Consider the following 26,668-nt stretch of genomic DNA (forward strand, 5'->3'; position numbering starts at 1 on the left):
CTGCTGTTACCTCACCCATTTTGTCTCTCTAATATCCTGGGATCTACACGGCTACAACACTGCAAACAACTTTTAAAACAGGAGCAGTTTGCAGTCACTAACCATATCTCAAAGCTCCATTTCTAAGGCCTTGTCTACACTACAAAATTTTGTCGGTAAAAGTTATGCTCCCGAAGCAGCCTGCTCTGCCTGCCTGCCTTTGGTTCTATGATTCCCTCTGCGTTCTCTCACAGCCTCCTCAGCTGCCGGGAGCCGCATCCTGAGCAGCTCTGTGAGCTCTCAGTGCTGAGGAATGTCAAAGCAGCACAGCAGTCCATTCCCCCTTCCGTCCCGCAGCACAGTCTGCCTGCCCCTTGTATTCCTAGTGCAGGGCAACAGGAGCATTCCACGTTAATGATTTAATCTTTGAAAGGGGAGGGGTGCATGCCTGCAGGGTAGCAAGAGATCAAAACAGTGAGCAGAGCAGGCAGGGCTGGAATTGTGGGATACTGGGGGAGGCCAGTTATGTCGACAAAACAAGCAGCAGTGTCTACACTGACACTTTGACACTTTAACTTTGTTGCAAAAGCTTTATGCCTCTTGTTGAGGTGGCTTTATTTTATTTATTTTGGGCCAACTTCTGGTGGTGAGAGAGACAGCTTTGGTGTGACCACCGTATGGAAGAAGTCAAGGACACTTAGGTTATGTCTACACTCAAGACCTTACTGTGGTACAGCTGTACCAGTGCAGCTGCGCCACTGTAAGATTGCTCTTGAAGCCACTCTATGCCGACAGGATGGAGAGCGACATAGCACTGTGCACGCTACCACTTATGCCAGCAAAATGTATGTCGTGTTTTTTCACACCCCTGAGCGACATAAGTTGATTACGCCTGGTGGTGTTCCCAGGGTCCTGCCATTCATAGCTACAAGATTTTTATGAAGAAGCTCCCCGACCCCAAAGAATCTCCCTTGGCTGAAGGGAACAAGTCACTGACATGGAAGGCCAAGAAAAAAGCCAACAGAAGGCTGCCTCCAAATGATAGACTCAAGGAAGAACCTCAACTAATTGCCTAAGGACCTGCAAGGACCCTGGCTTCCTGACATTGCTCCACACCCCAGGATTGTGGCCCAACCCTTCCATATCCTGGGGACCATCAATCCACAATAGGGGTCTGGACAACGGACAGACCTGCAGTAAAAGAGCACCCTGGACAGCCACTTAGCTATAGCAAGACCATGAACTGCCAAATTTGGGGTTCTGATGTAGGTCAGGCCCTGGATAGACCCCCAGCCCCCTCTGAAACTCCTCATGCCATTGTGTAAGGTAAAAAGGTGTGCGGTGCAAGTGCTCTCTTGGTAGTGGATATTGATTCTAGTAACCAAGATTCCATAGGGCTGGCAGCATCTGCTCTAGCACTGCCATGGCTTCCGGTGCTAGTGCTCTGAATCCATTGACTTGCAACTAAGGGTATGTTTACACTGGCAAGTTTCTGTGCCACAAGTTATACCACTTTTATTAAAACACTGGAATTAAACCGCTGTTGCGTGTCCACACTGTGCTCCTTGTGACACTGGAGCACATCCAAATTAGCAGCTCTTGCAATGGCAAAGACAGCAGTGCATTGTGGTAGCTATCCCACTGTGTAACTGGCCACAGGGTGCTTTGGGAAGGGTTTGCAATGCCTCATGGGGCAGGCACAGCATCACATGATGCAGGTTTCCCAATCCCATTGTTGCATGGGCATCCTACTACATTGCCAGCTGCTTTTCAACTGAAGTTGGAGGGGGCAGGGGAATGTGTGATAGGAAGTGTGTGTGTGTGTGTGTGTGTGTGTGTGTGTGTGTGTGTGTGTGTGTGTGTGGAGGGGGGAGAGAGAGACAATGTGTTCTGGAGGACAGAGAGTGTGCCAGCATGCTGTCTTGTAAGTTCAGACCGCGGCAGGAAGCAACCAGTCCTGGGGGAGGGGGAGGGAGAAAGCCCGACATCAGCTCCCGACACACATACACACACACCCTCTGTGTTCATGGGACAGCTCTGGAGGCCAATTACAGCCCTGGAGCCTCTGCACAAATAGCCTTATGATTCTTGTCGAGGTGGTTTTTTTGCAGCGCTGCAACTCAGGAGTTTCTACGTACAAAGTGGCTTGGCAGTGTGTACATGTCTGCAGTTTGAGCACAAAAAGCTGCTTTACTGCGCAGAAACTTGCCAGTTTAGACAAGCCCTGAGAGAACATCCGCTATGCCGTTGTTAACCCCAGGCACATGCTTGGCCGTGAAATGAATATTGCATGAATGTTTCTGTTTGGTGGTGTTAATTGTTAAACATCTCTACACCGAAGAGAGAGTGCTTAAGGATTCCATGCAGGTGGGGTCACTACATCCCCTCCCTATGAAGGGCTGCTGTGCCCCATGCTAGGAAGGCAAATCTCTCACTTTCACAGGTGGTGGGAAAGACATGAGCAAAAATAAGCCCTGGTATCCTGTCCTTAAATCCAGCAAGAGTGGAGTTATATGCATTCCAGCTGCTGTCAGGGAGTACAGAGGAGACAGACTGACACAAGTCTCTGCTGAGGTCACAATGTGCACATTTGACAAGCATGGACCATTTGGAGCAAGTAGGACTCCATTTCTGGGGTGGTTCTGCTCATTCAGCACCCAAACTGCACTCCCCGTGCTCACTTGAGGGCACACAAGGAGAGAGTAGGAAAAAATTCCAAAGTTGAGCCATTTCCACCATTTAGGTATCTAGTAATGAGTGTTCAGTTCATCTAGCAAATGACTGGTGCACTCACACAGTAGCCAGGTCCATGAAACACCCATCTGACTGGAAGAATTCTTCACTGGCACTGACTGATGTGCTTGAGCAGGAATGGTATGCAAGGACAGAGATAGATATACTGAAAGTCATTTTTAAGGCATAGTCTAATAATCCAGGCATTGGCTACAGAATGGGGAAGCTTCCACCTACACTAATGCCTTGCCTTGAGGCTACAGTTAGGACATGGGGCTCAAATTCTCCCATTTAACAGACCAGACTGCAGCCCAGCAAAGCTGAAGCCTGCATCATGCTTTGGTGACACGTTCAGTCTCATGAGCACTGAGGGACAGAGGTACATCAGGGGCTACCATATTTATCCATATTCACAGAATGGCAGAAATTCTAATGTAGAGGCAGCTCCTAACTTGACAAGCAGAGTCACTTTGGCTCTATAAGCAAGGGTTCATTGGAGGGGGATGTCTCTGCTGAGACACTACCTGCTTAAGCTAAGCTCACAATCAGATCAGTTCTGCAGAGTCTCACATACAAGCTCCTTCCCGCCAGTGTTTGCTCAATGGATGATTATCACAGGGCTTTTCTAACATCATTCACTAGATAATCTATTCATACCTCTATTGTCTTGGTTTCCATTGGCAGGGTGGGGCTCAGCAAGGTGAGGGAGTAGTCATTTGCCTTCCAATTGCAAATGATTGTTCTCCTTCAGCTTGTACATTAGAATTTAAAAGGCTGCATTCTCCTGGACAAAGATTCTTGCACTTAAGGGGGGAGGAACAGAGATAATGAGTATGTTCAGGAGTGGAAATGTCCCATCTTTGGAGTGAGACACATGGTACAGTCTCCACAGTCTAAGGTCCTAACCACAATAAGGAAGTTTGCCCTAGTGTAATTATGTAAATGTGCAAATCCCATAACTAAAGTGCATCAGTCTGAAGCAGTGCTTTAATCCATTAAACTGCTGTAGGAAAGGACTGAGAGTCTATATTTGGAGTGGAAATGGACACTTCCGAATAAGTGTCTGATTAAAACAATCTTGTTGCCCACATCTCATCACCAGCAATATTAATACGAGACATACTACCTATGGCCCATGATGGAAGGTTTCCATTTTCACATCCAAAGTTTCTATGTTGTACTTATGTATAGGCTACAAGCATTCCTAGTGTCTCACAGGAGATTAGGGAGAGACCACAAGCACAGACAAATGCACAAATAGAAAGGGGATCTGTACCAGGAGCAAAAACCAAGCCAGGGAGCCCCCAGATCAGGACGATCAGCCCAGCAACCACACTGCCCTGCTGGAGCAATAATGGGCCCATGGTAAGAACCAACTAAATTAGCACAGAAAGACAGAGTTACCAGGTAAAATCCACCCCACAGGTAAGGGGCAGACTGGGCTCACTCACACATCCAACAGCAGCTGCCACCAACTCAAGTCCTGCAAACCCTCATGGGCATGGCCCATAGCCTGAGGCAGCCAGAAATCTCCGCCTGGGATCTGCCCAGGTCATGGGACTTAGCCCTGCCCTCCCAAGGAATTCCTAACCCCACAGCCTCCCCGAGACCTGGGAGCACACAGGAGAGGGGAGGCATCCTTTACCTTGCTGCCAGAGTTGGCCCACAGCAGCTTCGCACGGGGTACCACAAAAGTGAACCACTCTGGGATAAAGTGATTCAAGCACAGTCCCACCAGCTTGCATGCCTACTTGCCCACATGCAGCATCAGGAGGCAGAGCCCAGGGAGATTGTCCCACTGAGTCCTCATCTGGATGGGCACAGCAGGGAGGGTGGGGAAACAAGCAAACAGGACATGTTTCTGAGTACCTAGCTCTGATCATGGCTCCAAATCTTGTGCCAAATCCCATGAGATCTTTTGGCTCCAAATCCTGTGCTGAATCCTGCAAGATCTCAAGCCTACCCCAGAAGTCCCATGGAGGCTAGAAATCCCACAGGACCTGGCCCATCCTGTTCTTTGTACCATCTCCCATTGTGGGAGCTACCAAAACACAATCCTTGCCAGGCAGAGGGGCTCTCTTTGAGCTTACACAGAGCTCTTCAAGAGACACAATCAACTGGATATTTAGTTAATTTCAAAAAAATTAGTTAAAAGTTTCAGGTACTATCCTAAATCTCTCTGCCAATTTTTGTGCTTTTTAATACATTTATTTCATATTTTTTCTTTAAATCCCTCTTACTGTGGAAGACCCACAAAAACAGGTTAAATTGCCTATATACAAAATACTGTACAAATTAAAGAAGCTGAAATACGGAGATTTTTTTTTCTTTAATTGTGCCATTATAGTAATTTTAGGTGTTATTTGTAATGAGCAATATTGGGGAAAACATTTCATGCAGAAATATGACTGAGTGACCTTTTATTCATTCACTTGTAATTTGTTCCTAGACAAAGGTAACATGTTAATTGCCTTATGCTTAATTAAAAATCAAGCTGTAAACCTAGTTAGAAAGAATACACAGCTTTGGTCATTTACAGTATTCTAGTCCTTGAACTGGTGGATACGCAGTTACATGCCGCTATGTGTATCCTGCGTATCATCTCTGGCACCCTGCGTCCGACTCCACTCCACAGTTCTGAGCAATATTGCTCCTCCTCATATCAGACGAGAGGTTGCCCCTGGCAAGTACTGGAGAAAGTATGCACCAACTGAAGCCTGCCGCTGCACAATAACCTTTTAAAACTACCAGCTGCATGTTTGCCGTCACATCACCCATTATGGTCTCATCCTCCACGCCAGGATGTTAGGGTGGAAACACTTTGGGGAGAGGAATGGGATATCTGTTATAATCCCCAACCAGTTCCTCGTTGCTCGCCTGGTTTTGACCTGCCCTGGTACCAGTGGTCCCTGTTGAACAGGTTCGGGACCAGGCAAGGTCTCTGTGCAGCCAACCAGTATTGCTGGGGCCTTTGTGACAGCCCTTTGTGTAGCTGTGGTGCGACACAGCCGATGACGCACATTGTCGATGAATGCCTGCTGACTAGGTTCAGCAGTGGCCTAGAAGAACTGCATCACACCACTGAACATGCCATCGCGTGGCTAGACGACTATGCACACGCTAAATAAATAAATTCCTTGAAGCAATATAAATATTTTTTTCAGAGAGGTATAGTCTATATACATGACTGGGAACCGAGCTCTCCTGTTCTAATCCTGGATCTGACACTGAGTCCCTCGTGGGACTTCCCTACAGTAGGAAATTGGGCCCCAATCTTGCAAACACTTAAGCCCATGCCTAATTTGACTACGAGTTGTCTCACTGATTTCAGTTGGAATGGTTACAGTAGTAAAGTTAAGTACCTTAAACATGTAGCAACAGTGAAAGTTGTTATGTAGACATGGGTATTCTTGCTACCACTGTGTCATCTAGACTTGCTCTGAGTGTGGTCAGATGAGCTGGTGGAATGAACACTCTGCCACCAGTGGAGCTGCCTGCCCCAGTTGCAGTGTAGTGGTTGAGGTTTCCCAAAAACTGCAGTGTAGACTCCATTGACATCTTGCCTTGGGTTAGTTTTCCTCGTTTACTCAACTGCAAAATGGGGATGATGAATGGGCATTGTGCAACAAGCTGGGTCTAAACTCTGTAGTAAAGCACCTTCGTTTCTCTGGTACTTCAGTGCTAAATTTAAAAGATGGAAGGTTTAGCTGACTGATTTAAATATGAAACTGAATAATACAAATATATTGTATGTTATTTTAGTTTATTTTACTCTGCCCCAAAATTTCCATGGTCAATATATCTCATGTATTTGAATTGACAAGTCAAATCTCCATTGTTGATGTTTAAGGCTACATTTTAGTCACGGGTATTTTAGTAAAAGCCATGGACAGGTCATGGGCAGTAAACAAAAATTCATGGCCCGTGACCTGTCCATGACTTATACTATATACCCCTAACTAAAACTTGGGTGCTCTGGGGTAGGGTGAGGCCCAGGGGCGCTGCAGGTATTCTGGGGTAGGAGGCTGGGGGTGCCATGGATGCTCTGGGGGCGTGGGGTGGGGACAGGCCTGCTGCTGGGGCGGGGGGAAGGGGCGGGCAGCAGCGCATAACCCGGGACCCCTGCTGCTGCTGCTGAGTAGGGGTTGGTGGTGCTGGCAGGTTCCCTACCCGGCTCTGCGCCTCCACGGAAGCAGTGACACATCCCTCGGCTCGTAGGTGGAAGCGTTGCCAGGGGGGTCCATGTGCTGCCCCAAGTGCCAGCTCCGCAGATCTCATTGGCTAGGAACTGCAGCCAATGGGAGCTGCGGGGGCGGTGCCTGTGGGTGGAGGCAGTGCGCAGAGCTAGGAGCTAAGGGAGGGACATGTCACCGCTTCTGGGGAAATCCCCCTGAGGTAAGCGCTGTCCAGAGCCCTCATCCCCTCCCATGCCCCAGCCCTGAGCCCCCTCCCACATCCAAATTCCTGTGGATGCTAGGGGTCAATGGAACGAGATTGCCCCAGCAGTGGTCGGTGAGGCTGGCTGGGGGTGGGGGTGCCCGAGCTGCTCAGGCGGCCCCCCGGTGAGCTGCACCAGCTGCTGCAGAAGACCTGGAAAGTCATGGAATCTGTAACCTCCGTGACAGACTCACAGCTTTTTTGATGTTGTCTGGGAGAAGGAGAAACAGTTGGTTTTGGCATGTTGGTAAGGATCAGTTGGAGCTTTTATAATCTTGGAAGGTGTGAGAGTGGTTTTCATTTTGGATACATAGGGATTGGTTGGGGCTTAAGGTTTTTTTTTTTGGGGGGGGGGGGAGTCATATGTGACAATGTTGAAGAAAGGGCTTGAACTCCTAGATCACCTCCCAAAAGTCGCTTCCCCAACAGCTGACATGCAACAACGTTGTTGACATTTTAAATGATCATTGATCTCCAGAGCTAACCCCCTACATTCCCCGAACTGAATGCTGAAAATCAATCTCTGAGCTACTGTTTCAGGCTGTTTGTAGACCCAGGAAGATACCACTGCATCAGTCAGATTCAGTTCACATTCAGGAGTTTTTCTTCTCAATCATAAGTACTAGAATCTTAAATTATTTCTTAAATACAAGGTTAGATTCTGCTGCACAATTCTGTGGCAAGATTGTGGGTTCTTCAGTAAATCCTATGCAGCAGACTAACAAAATATATGATCCCAGATACCTACTTCTCTCACAGAGGTGCTTTGGTGATTGAATGATTTATTAAAGTTAATATTAATATCTTTAAAAAAGAACAGCGCTATGTAAGTGTCTAGTACTTCTATTTCCCCAAATCCATATGTATATAAAAATGAATTTGAATGTGAAACTATTTCTAGGAGAAGTGGTGAATTTTTTTTATTATGTGAAAGAAGAGAAGGAATGATACTTTGAGCTTGAAAATTATAATTCATTTTATCCTTATCCCTCTCTTTTTTTTCCCTTCCACCCCACCCTTGTCAATACAGCTTTTACAGAAGAATGGACAGATATCCAACATTAATGGTATAGCAGAAGAGCAAGTGGAGCTAAACCTCCAGCCAGGGGAGCTGAATGAACAGCAGACAGAAACATTTGTAACAGATGGTAAGTAAAAGTCTACAGTGAATGGACTAGGTTACAGAGCATTGAGGATAGCTTGACGGACTGGGAAATAAAATAAGAATCTACTAGCCATTTCCTATGGAGCACTGAGTTCTGGTTTTGTATCACCAGTATTTTTAGGGGTGGTATTGTCACTTCAGGGCACATTGTCACAAGAGCTTTTCCTTCACCAGATAACGAATCCTATTACAAATGGAATCTGTGAAAATTTCCCAAGCATCATGTTTCAGGAGTGGTTTTTCTCCACTTCCACAAAGAGCACTCTAATCAATCCTTGCAGTTGCACTGTCTCTGATTGCCTTTCCCACAGTACCCGGAACAGCTCTTGACTCAGTGGATTGAGGTAAATTGGGCAAAATATTCTGGGAGATTAAGGGGTTCAACTTCCATAACCTGGTAAGAATCACAGCCATTTCTACAACCTACTCTCACAGTAGAGGCCAGGTTGGACAGTCTGGTAAGAGGCAAGCTAGCACATCTGAAGGCACGTTTGCTTGTTATGTTTGTTAGCTGGCTATGTTGTAGTCCAGGGGGAGCTACAACATATATATCATATGTGTTACCAGGCATCTTAATGGGGCTTTTCAGTCTTTTTCAGCTAATACAATTGAAAAAGACACACTTTTTGCCTGTCAAGACAGGCCTGAGAGAGTGCAGATTCTAATTTCCAGCGTTGTATTATATAATAACACAGAGGGGATCATAGGACAGGGCTGTGTTTCCAACTGCTCTGAGTTACTGCATTTGCGAGATTTTTATTAAAGTTGCAGTGTTTATTTTCACATAACTGCATTACATAGAGCCTAGTTACAACTGTGTCTGAAAGCCTGTACATGTAGGGCTGGGCTTTTTCTCACAGGAATTGTGTTAGTTGCTATCTGGTTAGAAAGAAGGATGCAGTGCCAAAAAATCTTGGCCTATGTCTACACTGCAACACAGTGTGGACTACGGGGGCGTGAATTGCAGGGTGCACCAAAGGGCTGGACGCTAACTGCCCTGTGTGGATGCGCTGGCACAAACTAAATGGTATCCAGTTTGTGTTAACACAGGCACCATGTAAGCAAGACCTTAATAGCTCTAAAGAAAGTCCTCAAATCAGGGCATAGTAGATCAGATTTTTTCCACTCAGCTGGAGGAAGTACTGTCAGTTTGCTTCTCTTGAAGCTAGAAGTTTGTGCTGCCTGGGCATACATGCTCCTTTCATGGGAAAGAAACTCCTGCATACTTATCCATCAGTTCCATTAATAGCAAGAAGCTTTTCCAAAGTGAGGAGAGGCAAGAGTGTGACAGTCTCTTAGACCCCTTTTGACTCTAGGAATATTCTTCTTCAGGCTGCATGTAATAGTGAACACTCATCAGATTAATGATGTAACCACAAAGGAGCTCTCTCGCAGTTAGGGCCAATCTGTCCTGTGGCACTTCCTTCTGAACACCTGGTTACTGAGGAGTGTAAGCTCTAGAGGCAAAATTTCAGTATTTCTGCCTTGTTTCTGCTTGCATCTTGGAGGAAGTCTGCTTATGGATATTTCAGCCATAAGGGGAAAGGCTTTATGGTATGGTATACTCGAGGCCATGTATTCCTTTAACTATATCTAGGCTTGGCAGATTTTTTTCCCCCCTAATTTTGATAATTAATATCAACTTTCATTTGTAAGATGTTTCACATTGTTTAACAATTTTTTTTTTCATTTTTTAAACTATTTTTATTTTTACAGTTGCTGGAAATTAAGGGGGGATAAGGTTGGGATTAGGGCTAAGGCAGCACTGAGAAGAGGGCTGGAGACAGCTTCTTGCACAGTCAAGGGGCCCGAGACACCAAGGTGCAAGGTGTGGGGAAGGCTGCAGTCCTGGATCCGCAGAGCAGAGGCCCTGTGCCAGGACTGCAAAGAGGAGGAAGAGTACTTTTTACAATATTCTTCTCATCCCCAACACCCTCCTCCCACTTTTGCTTGACAAAGGGCTTGTCTACACTGGCACTTTACAGTGCTGCAACTTTCTCACTCAGGGGTGTGAAAAAACAGTGCTGTAAAGTGCCAGTGCACCACCACTGGGAACCGCGCTCCCATGTATCTGGTAACTATTCCCCTCGTGGAGGTGGATTATTTAGAGCGCTGGGAGAGTTTATTTAGAGCTCTCCCAGCGCTATGTCGCGACTACACCAGCCATGTTAAAGCAGTGCCGTGGCAGTGCTTTAATGTTGCTAGTGAAGACATGCCCTAATATTACCTGAGCCAGTCTCAATGTAATCTTTAAAACAAACAAAAAAAAGCCTTTGTTTGCTTAACATTTTCAGTGACTTCATGTCCACACATGAAGACTAACCCTGTTGATAGTGACTTGGACACCCAAAGTGAGCAAGTGGCAGTCTGTAAGGACTGATAAACTTGATATACAGTTGAATCTTCTCCCAACGGGGCATCCACTTGATCTGGCTAGCAGTTTTTTAATTTCTGTCTCTTCAGCAGGTTGTTATGAGAAGCTCCTATCTCCATTTAGATAATATAGAAAGGTCTTGAAGATTACACTTTGAAGTATACTAAAATTTTTAGGAAATCTACCTCGTTGCTGTCCCTGGCTACCAACTTTCTGGGCACTATTGCCCTCTGATACACCAATATCATAAGGAGATAGCAAATTACTTTATTTACTGTTATAATTAGGGCTGTCGATTAATTGCAATTAAGTCACATGATTAACTCTAAAATTAATCGCGATTAATCGCAGTTCTAATCACACTGTTAAAAAATAGAATACTAATTGAAATTTATTAACTATTGGAAGTTTTTCTACATTTTCAAATATTGATTTAAATTACAACACAATACAAAGTGTACAGTGCTCAATTTATATTATTATTTTTATTACAAATATTTGCACTGTAAAAATGATAAGCAAAAGAAACAGTATTTTTGAATTCACCTTATACAAGTACCATAATGCAATATCTTTTTGTCGTGAAAATGCAACTTACAAATGTAGATTTTTTTTTGTTACATAACTGTACTCAAAAGCAAAACAATGTAAAACAACAATTGGCAACCTGCGGCCCGCACGTGGCCCATCAGGGTAATCCGCTGGTGGGTCGCAAGACACTTTGTTTACCGTAACTGTCTGCAGGCATGGCTGCCTGCAGCTCCCAGTGGCCATGGTTCGCCGTTCCCAGCCAATCCACGTTGCCCACCACTGATGTAAAACTTTAGAGTCTACAAGTGCACTCAGTCCTACTTCTTATTCAGCCAATTGCTAAGACAAACAAGATAATGCTGCTGGCTTCTTACCTGAAAGTGAGAACAGGCGTTCACATGGCACTTTTGTAGCTGGCATTGCAAGGTATTTACATGCCAGATATGCTAAACATTCATACGCCCCTTCATGCTTCAGCTACCATTCCAGAGGACATGCTTCCATGCTGATGACACTCGTTAAAAAAATAATGTATTAAATTTTGATTGAACTCCTTGGGGGAGAATAGTATGTCTCCTGCTCTGTTTTACCTGCATTCTGCCATGTATTTCATATTATAGCAGTCTCGGATGATGACCCAGCACCTGTTGTTCGTTTTAAGAACACTTTCACTGCAGATTTGACAAAATGGAAAGAAGGTACCAATGTGAGATTTCTAAAGGTTGCTATAGCTCTCAACCCAAGATTTAAAAATCTGAAGTGCCTTCCAAAATAGGAGAGGGATGAGGTGTGAAGCATGTTTTCAGAAGTCTTAAAAGAGCAACACTCTGATGTGGAAACGTCAGAACTTGAACCATCAAAAAAGAAAATCAACCTTCTGCTGGTGGCATCTGACTCAGATGATGAAAGTGAACATATGTCGGTCTGCACTGCTTTGGATCGTTATCAAGCAGAACCTGTCATCAGCATGGACGCATGTCCTCTGGAATGGTGGTTGAAGATGAAGGGACATATGAATCTTTAGCGCATCTGGCATGTAAATATCTTGCAATGCCGGCTACAACAGTGCCATACGAACGTCTGTTCTCACTTTCAGGTGACATTGTAAACAAGAAGAGGGCAGCATTATCTCCTGCAAATGTAAATAAAATTGTTTGTCTGAGTGACTGGCTGAACAAGAAGTAGGACTGAGTGGACTTGTAGGCTCTAAAGTTTTACATTGTTTTATTTTTGAATGCAGTTATTTTTTGTACATAATTCTACATTTGTAAATTCAACTTTCATGATATAGAGATTGCACTACAGTACTTGTATTAGGCAAATTGAAAAATACAATTTCTTTTGTTTTTTACAGCACAAATATTTGTAATAAAAAATAAATATAAAGTGACCACTGTACACTTTTTATTCTGTGTTGTAACTGAAATAAATATATTTGAAATTGTTGAAAACATCCACAAATATTTAAATAAATGGTATTCTATTACTGTTTAACAGTGTGATTAATTAGGATTAATTTTTTTAATCATGATTAATTTTTTTAAACACTTGACAGCCCTAGTTATAATCAGTGGGACCACAACTGAAGGTCATATCATGCCTTTCATTCTGAAGTGGGATTAGTAAAATTAGTAATCTCGAATCATAAATAGCTTCATTGTCTCTGCCTCGTGCTTTTACAAAGAGCTATTACTTGCTTTCAGTCTCTGAGCAGGAGTCCAAGCCCAGTATATATGTGTCTGTTACATGTTCTGGGACAAAAGTTCTAAATTCTCTCACCACTTAGCCTTTAGCTGTTGTTCACAGGGCCTCTTTACATTAGAGGCTAAAATTGGAAAGTTTGTGTGGCTAGGCACAATCCTGGAGGCTTACTCAATCCTGGGTTCATAGGAGATACTATGTTTCTCCTTCTGTACGCATATAGAAATAAGGATGTGTATCAAGGCAATACATTTGGAGACAAGTAGTCACTGTTTGTAAGTAACCACTTCTTACATTCTACATAAAATTTATGAAAGCAAGGATGGATTGTTTAATAGATGTAGACTGAAGAGGTTTCAAACCTTGGTGCTGATTATATGTAGCCAGACATGCACCAAAGGTCTGTTATGCCACTCTCAGTACCAGGCATGTTACCCTTTTTAAAGGTAATCTACATACTTATTTTGGATGGTTTGGTTTTCATGAGTTGCTAGTTACTGTATGTCTCAATGTATTTTGATGGATAATATACATTAATTTATGAGTAATGTTACTCAAATGCTTATGTGTAAATACAGTAGATTCTGCAGGTGACAATAGTTAGGATATACTAACCTCTAGGGAATGTTAGGCTCTCATTTTCTGCTTAATGAGTTTGATTTGAAGGTTAATAAATTCATTTTGTTTCCATATCATTGCCAGTATGACTATGCTCACTATCACTATTCTTAATGTCATGTAACATCAATTTGTCACATAACATCATGACAAAGAGATAGAAAAGCAACTTTATTTAACAACAAACAAGCAGCCTGGCTGCAATAACTATGTCTGGCAGCACCAGACCAAAACCAATGTAAACAAAAAACATACATAGTCCATCCACTGTCAAACACTGTGAAGAGTGGAAATGCGCTATATTTTGGTTTATGTCCTCCTGGTCGTAGCTATGGTTTAACTGTACAACGGGGAGGAGAAAATGGGACAATCTAATACATGTTGAGGCTGTTCTGTGATGTGCCACTATGAATCTGCCTGTGTGTATGAGGAGGGCCATTCTGAGGTACTTGAGGATGGCACATAGTCTGCATGAGCTATCTCATGGTCTCCCTACAAAGATCTATTGCCTCATGTCTCCTCATGGTTCCCTTTATGGCTCAAAGATCTTATCTCTGTATCAGCCCTGAAGGCTTATAAGCAGCATTATCCTCTTTGAATTTGTCTCTTCAGGTCCATTTAATATACTGATCATTGTTCTCATTTCCTTTTGCAATTCCACTGAGATGTCACCCATGTTTCTGTGCTGGTTCCCCCTTATCTTGCCAGATGCTCTGCCCCTTTAGCTACTGGACTGCTGCTCACTTATCTGGCCTGTGATGGACCAACATTTCTGGGTTCCTTCTCCTAGTACTGGTGGGGTCTGAAAAGGAAAAACAAAGCAAAAGCTTGAAAGTAATATTAATGCATGTTGCATTGCTTTTTCAGCTGCATACTTTTTTCCTTCAAAGGAGTCTTAATGGTTGCAATTCTCAGTCTCTGAGGCTACTTTGTACAGCCCTCACCCCCCCTTTTCTTTTTTTTTCTTTTTTTTTTAAATGAAGCAGCAATATCAAAATGCTGTCCTTAACCAGTGTTTTTTGTTTTATTTTAGAGCTTTACAATTGGCTGTGGGTCAGAGCAAATAGTCTATGATAAGGCTACTTGTTGAAGGCATCAAGACCCACATGAACACCCAACAGAGGCCATCTGAAAAATGTTTCTTCTAAAGCTATGTCTACGCTGCACACCTCTTGCAGTGGTGTGTAGGGTATGTGTAGCTATATACCTTAGTGAAAAGCAGGCTGCATCCTCACTGTTGTGTGTAGCTATGCATCAGTGAAAGGCTCTGGTAGGTGGGAGGAAGCAGGGAAAGACTCCTGCAACAGGGAGCTTCTGGAGCCTTTCCTATCCACAGGGAAGGACTCCTGCAGCCAGAAGTTGCTGGTTCTGGCAGCTCCCTGTTGCAAGAGTCTTTCCCTGCAGTGGAGAAAGACTCTGAAAGCTCCCAGTGGCAGGGAAATTTTCCAGCACCTAGGAGGCAGTGGACCGCTAAACTGATAAAAATACCAGGGAGGCACTGAAAAAAATCTGCCAACATACAAACAAACAAACAAGACTTCTTACAGCAAAAAAACGGAAAAGTTGCTGTAAGAAGCCTTGTTTGTTTGTATGTTGGCAGATTTTTTTCTTGTTTTTCACTTTAAAAATATAAAAATAAAAACCATTTGTTATAGGGCAGGGATGAATTTCCACCGCGGGTCTGCATCTGTGGCCTCTTCACTGCTTTAAAAAAAAAAAAAAAGTATTTTTTAACCTTGGGGTAATTAACCCATGTGAGTTATCCTAATGAAGACCAGACACTTTAGTTTCACCATGGATCGAGGTCAACCCCCGATGTGGGGGCAGTGCTGAACTTGCCTAGTTTACTTTACAACCTTGTCTTCGCCATGTTTTTACCTCAAGATAGCTCTCATGCATTAGTTGTCCCAAGATAAAAAAAAACATATTTTTTTAGCAGCAAAGACGAGGCCTGTGACAGCTACCTGAGGTTCTGTCCTTTTTTTGTCCTACATTTTGGCAACACTGGCATAGAATTCTGACTCTGAATGCAGAAGTCTCCAAGTGATGGTTAGTCTGGGAAAAACTGTATCACCACAGCAAAAAAAATAAAGGTTTTAATTTTAAGACAAACCTTTTAATTGACCTGACAGGATTATGTTCATGGATGCTCAGTCATGACAAATTCATAGGTAACCCCATGTTTTTAAAAAACAAACCTGCAGCACAATGGCATGTGTTTAACATCAGTAATTGATTTTCTTTGGAATATGTATTATGCTGTGGAAGAAGGCTTAGTCTAAATATTTAATAGGAAATAAGTTAAACGTCAGAGTTTGGTACAAGACAGTTGTAACCACAAACTGCAAGCAATCCAATGTACACAACCTTATAGCAGGCACATCCGTGGACTCCAGGAGCCCTTCAGAGATGGCTTCATTGGCTGCATATTTTACTTTCCCAGAAATAGTGAGATTATTTTCTCTTTTTTAAGAAGTGCAACATATTTAATAATCTGGTCCTGCAAAACTTCTGTTTTTTAAATAGTTTTCCTTTCCCAAGCTACAATACTTTAATGTATTTCGGAGTGGGAATGTATAGGGAAAGGTTATGGTATTTTGGACAAGGATAATCTGCAAAATTTATTCTATGAACCTAAAACCATACCCAGCTTTAAGCATAATTTGGCACAGAGCCAGGACTTGTTCTTAATGTTCTTTTAAAAGAGCTTATAACCAAAGAATAATTTACAAAGTTGATGGGTGAGGAAGGCTAGCAAACATGCTGTGTTTTCATTTGAAAGCTAAGGCCTTTCTGCTCCCTTCCTGTGCAAAGGCATCCAGCGGAAAAACAAAGGAATGAAAATGAAAAACCTTTATAGTTCCCTTAGTACAATCATAGTATCTGTGCAATATCTCCCTCTGGTATGCAGAAATAGCAGAGATGGGTGTGGAGTCTATCCTGTTCCCCTGTGACGTGGCATCTTTAGCAGCAACTGGAGTCAGTCTCTGTGTTCAGGCTCTGCCTCCAAGGAGGGATATTTGTGTAGGGGTGTCCAGCCTAGTTTACTTCTTTATCCATCTCCCCATCGCCATCACCACTGATGTTCCGCTAACAATAACCGCAGTCTGTCTCTATAGCAAGACACCTCTCTGGATCTATGTCTCTTTACAGGCCATGGAAAGTAGGTTGCAGTATTGCCAACTCCAAGCATTCAAAATTAATGCTCTAGGCCCCAAAGTCTTGACATTAGTTTAAAAATTGTGAGACTTTTAATAATCAGTTTGGGTGTTCTTTTTATTTGCCTTCTGGGTTTAGAGCCTTTAGGTTACATTTGAGCCATATTTTCAAGCTTCTCTCTTCAGCCACTAGGGCTAGAAACATACTTTTCAATTTTTAAATGAAAGCTGAGATTCTCAGATAATCAAGTATAGTTGACGTGTGGTAGAACCACAAGTTTAATGGTAAAATATAGATAGATTATGGCTCGATCTATATGGGCCTTTCAACAGAATTTAAGACCTGTGCTTAAAAATGGTCTAAGCATATTTGTAGGCAAACAGCATTCCAAGCCTGATTTGCCTAGCCAGTGTTGGTGGGAGGTCAGACTGGGTTATCACAAGCATACTTTAGCCAGGATCCTAGACTAGGCCACCACAGTTGTTCTAACATGACTGGCTCCTACCCCACATTGCTTGGCCAAACTGTGCTGGACCCAGGTATCTACCCCCAGGTCTATCACTCTTCTGTCTAGCTCATTGAATACTAATTTTGGTCTCTAACCCTGCAAGTCCATGCAGGCAGATTTCTCCACTAACACAGAGACCCTACTGCAGGGCAGCTTGCAAAATCAGGGCCTTGAATAGCAGATATTTATAGAGCAATAAGGGAAGGACAAGCAAATCTTAAGGCATCTAATTAAGAAAATTGTAACGAAGAGAAGCAAAAATAATACCGGGAGGGTGGGCGGGGGGGAGAGAAATTGTCTACTGTTATACAGAACGTGTAGAAAACTGCTCATATGTAATAAATTGAAGTGATTAAATAAAGCACAGTGTTTTGCTTGACACCATTTGCTTTTCTCAAATTAAACAATGTAATAACAAACTCAGACAAAATAGTCGTGTCAAATGTAAAGTGGGACTTGTCCGTATTCCATATGTTTTGAATTTATCCTGTATAGCAGAGTTCTGAAGAAAGACTTACAAGAGTGAAATCCTGACCTCACTGAAGTCAATTGCAAAACTCCCATTGGGTCCGAGATTTCGCCCACGGCATTTTATTTGCTGTATATGATGCCTACATACACTACTAATTTAAATTTTGCTTTTTACATGTATAGACAGGCATTAATTTTAGTTGGACAGAATGTTTATAATCCTGTATACCCAGAAGGTAAATTGCTCTTAATATTTTAATAAAAAGATAAACTTTGGATAAAAAAGGAGTTGTAATAGGACAGTGTTATCTTTATAGATTAATGCTAGTATATTAAAAAAAGCAATATATTTTTGAGATCTTTTTACAAAACAAAGATACTTAGAATTCTTAACGGTAGGGTTTAAAATTATCTTCCCTAAACTAATTATGAGAGATTTAACTGCTGTGTTTCTGTTCTTTCTTGTAGTTAAGGAATGAAAATTTCAGTCTGGTTTTTATTTTGTCAGCAGTCGCCAACATAACATGTGCACACTTCTATCATAAACAGTATCATTGGTAGCCCTTTAAAATAATTATCCCTCAATTTTAAGTGCCTTTACTGTTAAGGGTCAAATTTTCTGCTTCTGTGTGGTCTGGTGCTTGTCTTTCCTTGTTGTTCTGTTGGAATATATATAGAGAGAGAACATCATATTTGCTTCCTATATATCAAAATTATATTTAGGGAAAATATATTTTTAATTTTTTTAACTTTATTCACTACTGGCTAAATGTCCATAATTTATTTTCAGAAGTTGTTCTAAAGGCAAATCTGTGTGCCATGTGGTTGTCTATTCTGGATTATGAAGGGAAAAAATTGAAGCATCTCCCATTTTTCAGTCTCTGTTGGTGTAGGGGTCCCTCGCTCTCCTGCTCGGAGGGAGGCCACTCCGGCTGGCCCAGTCTGGTCCGGACTAGAGTCTGCAGGGTAGCCGGGGGCTCACAATAGGGCTAGGCGATCAACTGTCGCTACCAGGCTTCGACCTGGTGGTCAAGTGGTCAGCCCCTCAACACAGTCTATGAGAGGTGGCTCCGGCCTGGGCAGGCCCCAAGCAGCCCACAAACAACCAGTCTTCAAGGGCGGGCTCTGGCCTGGATGGAACCCAGGCAGCCAGCGAGCAAACAGTCTTTACAGGGCTGGCTTTAGCCTGGGCGGGGCCCTGGTAGCAACAAACAAACAGTCTCTCCAGGTGAGTGATAAGGGAGCTCCCGTCCTGGGCTAGAGCCTCATTGCACCATGTAGGGGGTCAGCAACTCAGGGTGGGGTGGCAGGGGGACACAGGCCCACCCTACTCCACCTCATCCCAGCCTAGGGCCCTGGCAGGGGCAGCCATCGGCAGGGATGCAGCCACAACACACCGAGAGCTGCAGGGCTGCCAACTCTGCAGCTAGCTGCTCCAGGGCTGCCCCTGGGCTACTTCCTGCCTCCCCGGGGTTTGGTACCTACGGTCTCCAGGCCTCTTCCAGCTCCTCGGGGTAAACCGTGGCAGGTACTCCATGCCAGTCCTCATCCATGTCGGGGGATTGGGAACTGCCAGGCACAGGTTCCTCTCGTGGCACCAGAGATCAGGCCAAGCATCCTCCTCCATTGCAGGCTCTCCCCAAACTGTGCTGCAGAGCCGGCCTTTTATACTTCCAGCCACGCCCCAGTCCTTCTGGCGAGGGGGGTGGGGCGATCTAGGCTCCACCCTCCAAGGGGCATGAAGGGGTCCCTCGCTCTCCCGTTTGGAGGGAGGCTACTCAGCCTCACAACAGTTGGCTAAACTTCTCTTGTGTGTACATTTATCTCATTCTTCATAGTTTGAGTCAGTGGACTTTGTATTGGACAACTTGGCCACATACTGATATTTTTAGTATGTGTGAAGAATCTGTACAATGAATGGAGCAACAGAGGGTCCTGTGGCACCTTTGAGACTAACAGAAGTACTGGGAGCATAAGCTTTTGTGGGTAAGAACCTCACTTCTTCAGATGCATGACTTGCATCTGAAGAAGTGAGGTTCTTACCCACGAAAGCTTATGCTCCCAGTACTTCTGTTAGTCTCAAAGGTGCCACAGGACCCTCTGTTGCTTTTTACAGATTCAGACTAACACGGCTACCCCTCTGATACTTGATACAATGAATGGAATATTTCTGTGGGTTCCCTGTATCTGAATGGTTATTGAAGGTGATGTATCAGTTCAGCTCATATTTTTACAATACCATTCAATAATTTTCACCATCAGTAAAATTATCCATCAGATTTTAAACAACAAAACTAGTTAAACTCTTAACACAATATTTTTAGAGGAAACAAGGCACTGTGTACATTAAGCCTTTTATGATCAAAACACTTACCATACATTTACATAAACTATAAGTTAATCTTAAAATATAGGGTTCACTTTCTTCCATTTCCAACAATGGGGTCTCCTCAAAAATACAAGTTGTATGAACATGTTACACTGAGGAAAAGAGACTTAACGTGAAAACCAGAAGGAATGTCTCTAAATTCACTAAGGAAAGAGAAATAAAATACACCCATTAAGTCTTGTTTACAATAAACTGCTACTGAAATAATTAAGGACTTAAAAATCAATTTTATTTAATTCTTAAATTGGTTTAAAACTAATTATATGGTTTAGAGCATTCCTGCAAATTTACCCATATAAGTTAAACCACTGTAAATCAAGTTTAAACTGATATAAGCATCAAGCCACACAATTGAAAAGATTTAACTAAATGGTTTAAAAATCACACTTTTAGTTAAATCAGTACAATTTTGTGTCTAGACAATACTCTTGGCTGAATGTCCACAACTAGTTTTCTGAAGTTGTCCTAAAGTGTCTGAAGGGTCCTAAAGGCATATCTATGTTTCCACATGTGTTTACTGCAATGTCTGTTTCACATGGATCTGCATTGTATTTATAGACGCCAACTTCCTCTCTACCCAGTGGGTGCTCAACCCGCCCTGCCCCGCCCCTGCACTGCCCTTGCCCTACCCCCATTCCACCCCTTCCCCAAAGTCCCCGCCCCACCCCACCTTTTCCCACCCCAGCCCCGCCCACTTCCCACCCTCATTCCACCCTCTTCCCCCAAGTTCCTGCTCCTGTCCTGCCTCTTCTCTGCCTCCTCACCTGAGCAAGCCGCATCCCCGCTCCTCCCCCTCCCTCCCGGAAAGTCCTAAGCGCCGCCAAACAACTGTTGGGCAGCAGGGGGTGGGAAGTGCTGGGAGGGAGCAGGAGAAGGAGGCGGGGCGGGAGGAGCTTGGCTACTGCTAATTTTTCCCCTTGGGTGCTCCAGCCCCGGAACACCCACGGAGTTGGGGTCTATGGTTGTATTTGGCTCCCTCATTTTATAACTGTCATCGTCCATAGATGGCAAAAACTCAGTGATTCAGTGCAGAGATTACCTACACTGACAAGATGGATTCTCCTGTCAGTGTAAGTAATCCACATCCCTGAGAGGCAGTGGCTAGGTTGATGTAAGAATTCCTCTGTTGACCTACTACTGTCTACACTGCGAGATTAGGTCGGTATAGCTACATTTCCACGGGTGTGGATTTTTCTCACCCTTGAGAGATGTAGTTATACCAATGTAAATTTCTAGTGTAGGCCAGGCCACAGGATTGTTTATTCCAAACTAGAGATTGTCTAGCTATATCTATCGGGGGGGAAAAAATCACATCACCTAACCAATATAATTATACCAATACAAAAATTGTGTGTAGATCAGGCCTTAATCTAAAATAAGTGTCCTTATAGATTTTCACCAAAACAACAAATTGCTTTCAACCTTTCCAGACTACTCTACCCCTTTTAGGTGTTTGATTTCCCCCAAATTTTACCTCACTTAAAAACTACTTGCTTATGAACATAAAACACAAAAATACAAAAGTGTCACTATTACTGAAACATTGCTTGCGTTCTCATTTTTACCATATAATTATAAAATAAATCAATTTGGATATAAATATTGTACTTACATTTCAGTGTATAGTATAAAGAGTAGTATTAATAAGTCATTGTCTGTATGAAATTTTAGTTTGTACTGACTTCGCTAGTGCATTTTATGTAGTCTGTTGTAAAACTAAGCAAATATCTAGATGAGTTGATGTATTCCCCTAGAACAGTGGTTCCCAAACTGGGGTTCGTGAAATGTTACAGGGGGTTCTTGGGGAAAAAATTCCCTAATGGTGGACACAGCTGTCCCTAGGAACTCTGGGCAGCATGTGGCCAGTAGCCTGGAGCCTCTGGACTTCCAAGAGCTAAGCAGATGAAAGCAAGCCTATCTATCACACTGAGGAGATTTAAACTTCAAGACTCCTTATAAGAAATAGAAGAACAGGAGTACTTGTGGCACCTTAGAGACTAACAAATTTATTAGAGCATAAGCTTTCGTGGACTACAGCCCACTTCTTCGGATGCATATAAGAAATGGAAAGGGAGGTGGATATTTTTTGCTGTTTTTAAATGAAATAGGCAGCGAGTATTGTTTTTAAAATTATTATGAAGAACAAGTTTAAGCTTTGTTGTAACTGGACTGCTCAAGATCTGAATGCTTGTGTAGGAGGAACTCTTTGAGTTGGCTTCTTAAATACCTTCATACTGTTTCACATCTGATACTCCTTGATGAAACATAGGAGCCTTGTCTTATAACAGGCTTATTCAAATTGATACAAGCTATGAAAGTGAGTTCTTGGAAGAGTGTTGCCATTTTAATAATGTAATAAAAATACTGTAATGATAAATAATTAATAATAAATAGTGTGTAATAAGCATATCATAAAAACAAATTTTATATTTCCAAGATCACTGCTTTTATAATTTATACTTGGGTAAAGGAGAAAATCCCTGGAAGTAGACATTTTTAGGAGGGGGTTCGTGAGACTTGACATTTTAGTGAAAGGGGGTTCACAGTTGTTAAAGTTTGGGAACCACTGCCCTAGAAGACCTCTGCATACCCCAGGGGTACGTGTACCCCTGGTTGAGAACCACTGTTCTACTTAAACATTCCCTGATTAAAAAATATTTAAAAAACTGTACTCAGGAAGGCCTCAATGCTGTTTGTGGTTTAAAAATCCTCTAAAGGCAATGATTTACCACAAATTCTGTTCAATTAACTTAATAGGGGGGTCATCTGTATTGTATGCTGATGCTTTGTTTTTATTCTGAATCTTCTGGGTTTTTTTTATCTTGATAGATAGTCTCTTTTCATTGTAAACCCAGATGCAGTAACTAATCAGATGAACTCCACAGCTTGTCCCTGATTACTTTTGAGAGAATAGATCAAAGTGGACTATCTCTAAATTGAGTTCTTTGACAGTCAGCCATGCTCTGTTTCCATGGCTGGCTTTACAAACATAAAAACAAATTAAACAAGCTTTTACCCATTTTCATAAGGGCTACTTTACAACTATGTTTTTTTTCCATTGTCTGACTACTAGTACATATTCTCTTCTCTTTACTCTACTCTACCTCTTCCTCCTGTATAAAAGAGCAATTATCAGCAAATGCCATCAACTGCCTTGCATTCCTTTAATTATTAAATGGGTTGTAAAGAATACAAAGTTGCGTGAGAGTTTGCCTAGCTCCATGATGAAGCACTAAGTATTTGTGGAGATTAATATTTTGCTCCCAAATACAGCAACTGCCCATTTCACATGGATCTATGTTGTATTTGTCTCCTTCATTTTATAACTATTTTCCAAAGACGGCAAGAACTTAATGTTTCTTGTTAAGAGTTTACTTTAAATTGATGGGTTCATCTTGAGGATGGGTATCTCTACACCTTGCATTATGGAGGGAAAAATTACCTTAAACTTTAAGGTATGTCTTAAAAATTAAAACTGAAGTAAGATGTAATGAAATCAGAGATCATATAACTGTTCAGGCATTGGAGCTCATGGTTCTAGAAGCAAAACATTTCTAAAGGCCTGTTTTTTTGTAGATACTAAGCACCAGCAACTTTAATTTATTTCATTTGGAGTTGTGGATGCACAGAAACTTTGAAAACCAAGCATTTAAAAAATATGAAATGTATGACACTAAAATGCATGATGAACAACAGACTGGAACTTCCTCTCAGAATCAAAATTGGAGACCAAATTGGTCAGCCTTTTCCTTGCTGGAAACTGGCAGCATGAAGATTGTATTTGAGCAGTTTGGCTTATAAATCCTACAAATTCCCTTATAATTTCTACTCTTCTGGTTGTGCTAGTGGTGTTCCATTATTTGGACCTAATTAGGCTCCTACTGAAGTCAAGAGAAATAGGATTGGGCCTAGTTGGTAATAAAATCTGTATTAAAGGGGAGAACAAACGTAATCCAAAGACATCCAGAGAATTGCTCTTTAGAAGGGAGGAAGAGGAGTGGGATTATGAAAGGTACTGAGAGGAAATAAAAAATCCCCACACAAAGTGAAAACTGTTGCTACTAATGGCACCATTTTAAAAACAGCTGCAGAGCCAACTATTGGGAAGCCAGTTTCTCAAGTAAAAAACTACATTTCTGAAATGTTGATCATCAGCATGCCTGCCTTCTCTGGACCAGTAGAGGGTTTTCTGTGTGGCCTGGGGCATATGTAAAGAGAAGGGGTGGAAGCAGGGCCCTAGCAATACCTCTCAAACATTTGAGGAACATCACTCATTTGCTCTAAAGTTCCCTACGTTCCACAGAAATTTGATGTCCCCTTTCTTTTATTGTTGGAAATTATTTAAAATGAGAAATAAAGAACCATAAAACTGAGGTTATAGGAAGGAGAAGGTTCTTTAGAGTAGATGAATGAATCCCAGTGGTGTTGCAAGGTTTCTGCTGGATTATTTTTTTCTGTCCTTTATTTTTGGATCTTTTTTGCACATGGAGTTTACATTTAGGTCTTGGCACCTTGAGATGTATGGGCTCCATGCTGTATTAATTTTTTTTTATTGCCCCATGTAGCTTCAGGATTTGCCATGGCCAGCTCAGAGTTTCTGGAAGTGGGGGCATAGAGGGTAGGTTGTAGTTAAGGGTAGAGGGTGTTTGGTGCTGGGGGTTAGAGCTATTGTGGCAAGAGAGGGCCTCTGCATGGATGGCCCTGGCTTCTCATGGATCACCAGGATCCATATAGATCCCAGGAAAATCATCAGATTTGGGCGTGCAACTACCCTTCTTGACAGGACAATTTGGGGTAAATTTTACATTTTGTGTAGAGATTTCCAAGTAAAAAGTCTTCTCTGTGCCTTTTAACCACATGGGAGGGGAGAAAACAGCTTCATAGATACTAGCAATACAAAACTGTGTTTCTAATATACTTAACAGTAAGATGTACTTGGCTTTTAAACAGGACTTGGGAGGTAGGGGAGAGATCAGAGACTGTTTTTGTGTTCAAGATACTTGAGAGGTTTTTTAAAATATATGTCTTCTGCTAAGAAAAAGGGTAACAGACTTTATAGCAAATCTGTAGTAGATGTGTCCCGTCTAGCGGTCTTTTTCCCAGATACCTAGGCAGGCAGGTTGTAGTGAGGAAAACAGCCTGAAAGTGGAGGAAGTGTTTTGGGGTTGTTTTTTCCCTTTGCACCATTTTTCTTTAAATTGAGAAGTCATTCTTAAGTAACCCAATTCAAAATAGTATCCACATGTTAAAACACTGCCTTGATATTTGGGCTGGAGAGAGAGGACTAGAGGAAACTAGTGTAGCAGACTTCTGGAATTCCCTCACAATTTTTTTTTTAAAAGTGTTCTCTGACATAAAGATTTAAAAGTAGTAAAATATTGGGAACAAAGTAGTTAAGGTGTATTTCAGCAGTCTTTATTTAAACAATTCCCAGGTCTCCACATGAGGGGCTGGGCTGCTCGCCAACAACAGGAACTGGAGTGGGCAAGGGGAGGGGTTTTCCTTAAAACGAACCACATGGTCTGCCCACCCCAGTCAGTTGCTTCTAGTCCTAAAGCGAACAGCTGAGAACCGAGTGGACCACAAAGGACTGTCTATCAAGTAAGAGGGACTGTTGCAACGCGACTTCAGTTTGCTTTCCTCACAGGCAGTGGAGGAAAGATTCCGTGTGCTCTTGTTAATGCAAGAGGCTGTTTTGCTGTGTCACTCTTGATTACACTGAGTCTTCACAGGACAGAAATAAGGGAGCATCATACTCTGGGGAGAAAATTTGTCATCAGAGTTGTTTTAAAAATGCTGGGGACCATAACGATTACAGGTAGGAGGAAGTGGTGTTGCTAAACTGTATGTGTTGACTATATTGATTATTGGCTTTCTGTGTGGTTTGTGCCATCCAGGTGAATTTATGCTGCAAGTGTTTGGGGTTTGTGTTTTTTTTTTTTTTTTTTTTTTTTTTTTTTAACTGCCTACAGGGATGGCTCAGCGTCTAGGGTGTGGCAGAGAGTGTCCTGTGCACACAGGAGTGCTCCTTTAACTTTCACAAACATTGTTTTATTTCTTAAAACTTTCCCGGTAGCGTGCGGGGCGGGGGAGCAGAAGGGGGACGCACTTTAAAGAAGTTGGCTTAAACATTTTATCTGAATAAGAACCATTGCCAAGTTTAGAGTATATATGTTGGAATTTCTTGTCACTTTTAATAGGACATGTGATATAGAATTTGTAATACAAGAACAATTGATAGGCTCCTGGGTTTCAGAGAAATAATGACTTATGTTGGAGTAGCAGAAAATAAACTAGCAGCTGAATTAAAGGATAAGTGCAAAAGAAAAACTAGCTATGACTGTCTTGATTCTGTTGATAAGTACGAATCAAGAGATAATGTAATACAAAATTATTATCCTTCAGACTCAAATTAGTTAAATGGAATTGAAACAGATGTATGGAAGGGGATATAATTTAGACCCTACAAAAACATTAATGTAGCTTTGTTGCTTGATAGTGTTTAATTTAAAATGGCAAAATAAAAATTGCTGTTTGAGAGTAGCTTACAAAAAAGAAACTTATATTAATTTCTCTATACATTTGAGTTCAATCACTAGAGGT

General features: G+C 42.3%; 1 protein-coding gene across 4 annotated transcripts in view; it reads left to right on the top strand.

Moving 5' to 3' along the window:
- The window catches only part of AKAP12 (A-kinase anchoring protein 12), a 112,616-nt gene that overhangs the window by 48,640 nt on the left and 37,308 nt on the right, over positions 1 to 26,668 (top strand). For 3 of the 4 annotated variants that reach the window (XM_008177415.4, XM_065588812.1, XM_065588811.1), the window contains exon 2: positions 8,180 to 8,297. In XM_008177415.4, coding sequence (XP_008175637.2) covers positions 8,180 to 8,297 — 118 coding nt within the window. Of the gene's footprint in view, positions 1 to 8,179; positions 8,298 to 25,587; positions 25,884 to 26,668 lie in introns of those variants that run through there. The other variant, XM_008177417.4, reaches the window with a different exon arrangement.

The sequence above is a fragment of the Chrysemys picta genome, chromosome 3 (assembly GCF_011386835.1).
Source record: "Chrysemys picta bellii isolate R12L10 chromosome 3, ASM1138683v2, whole genome shotgun sequence".
Lineage (NCBI taxonomy): Eukaryota > Metazoa > Chordata > Testudines > Emydidae > Chrysemys > Chrysemys picta.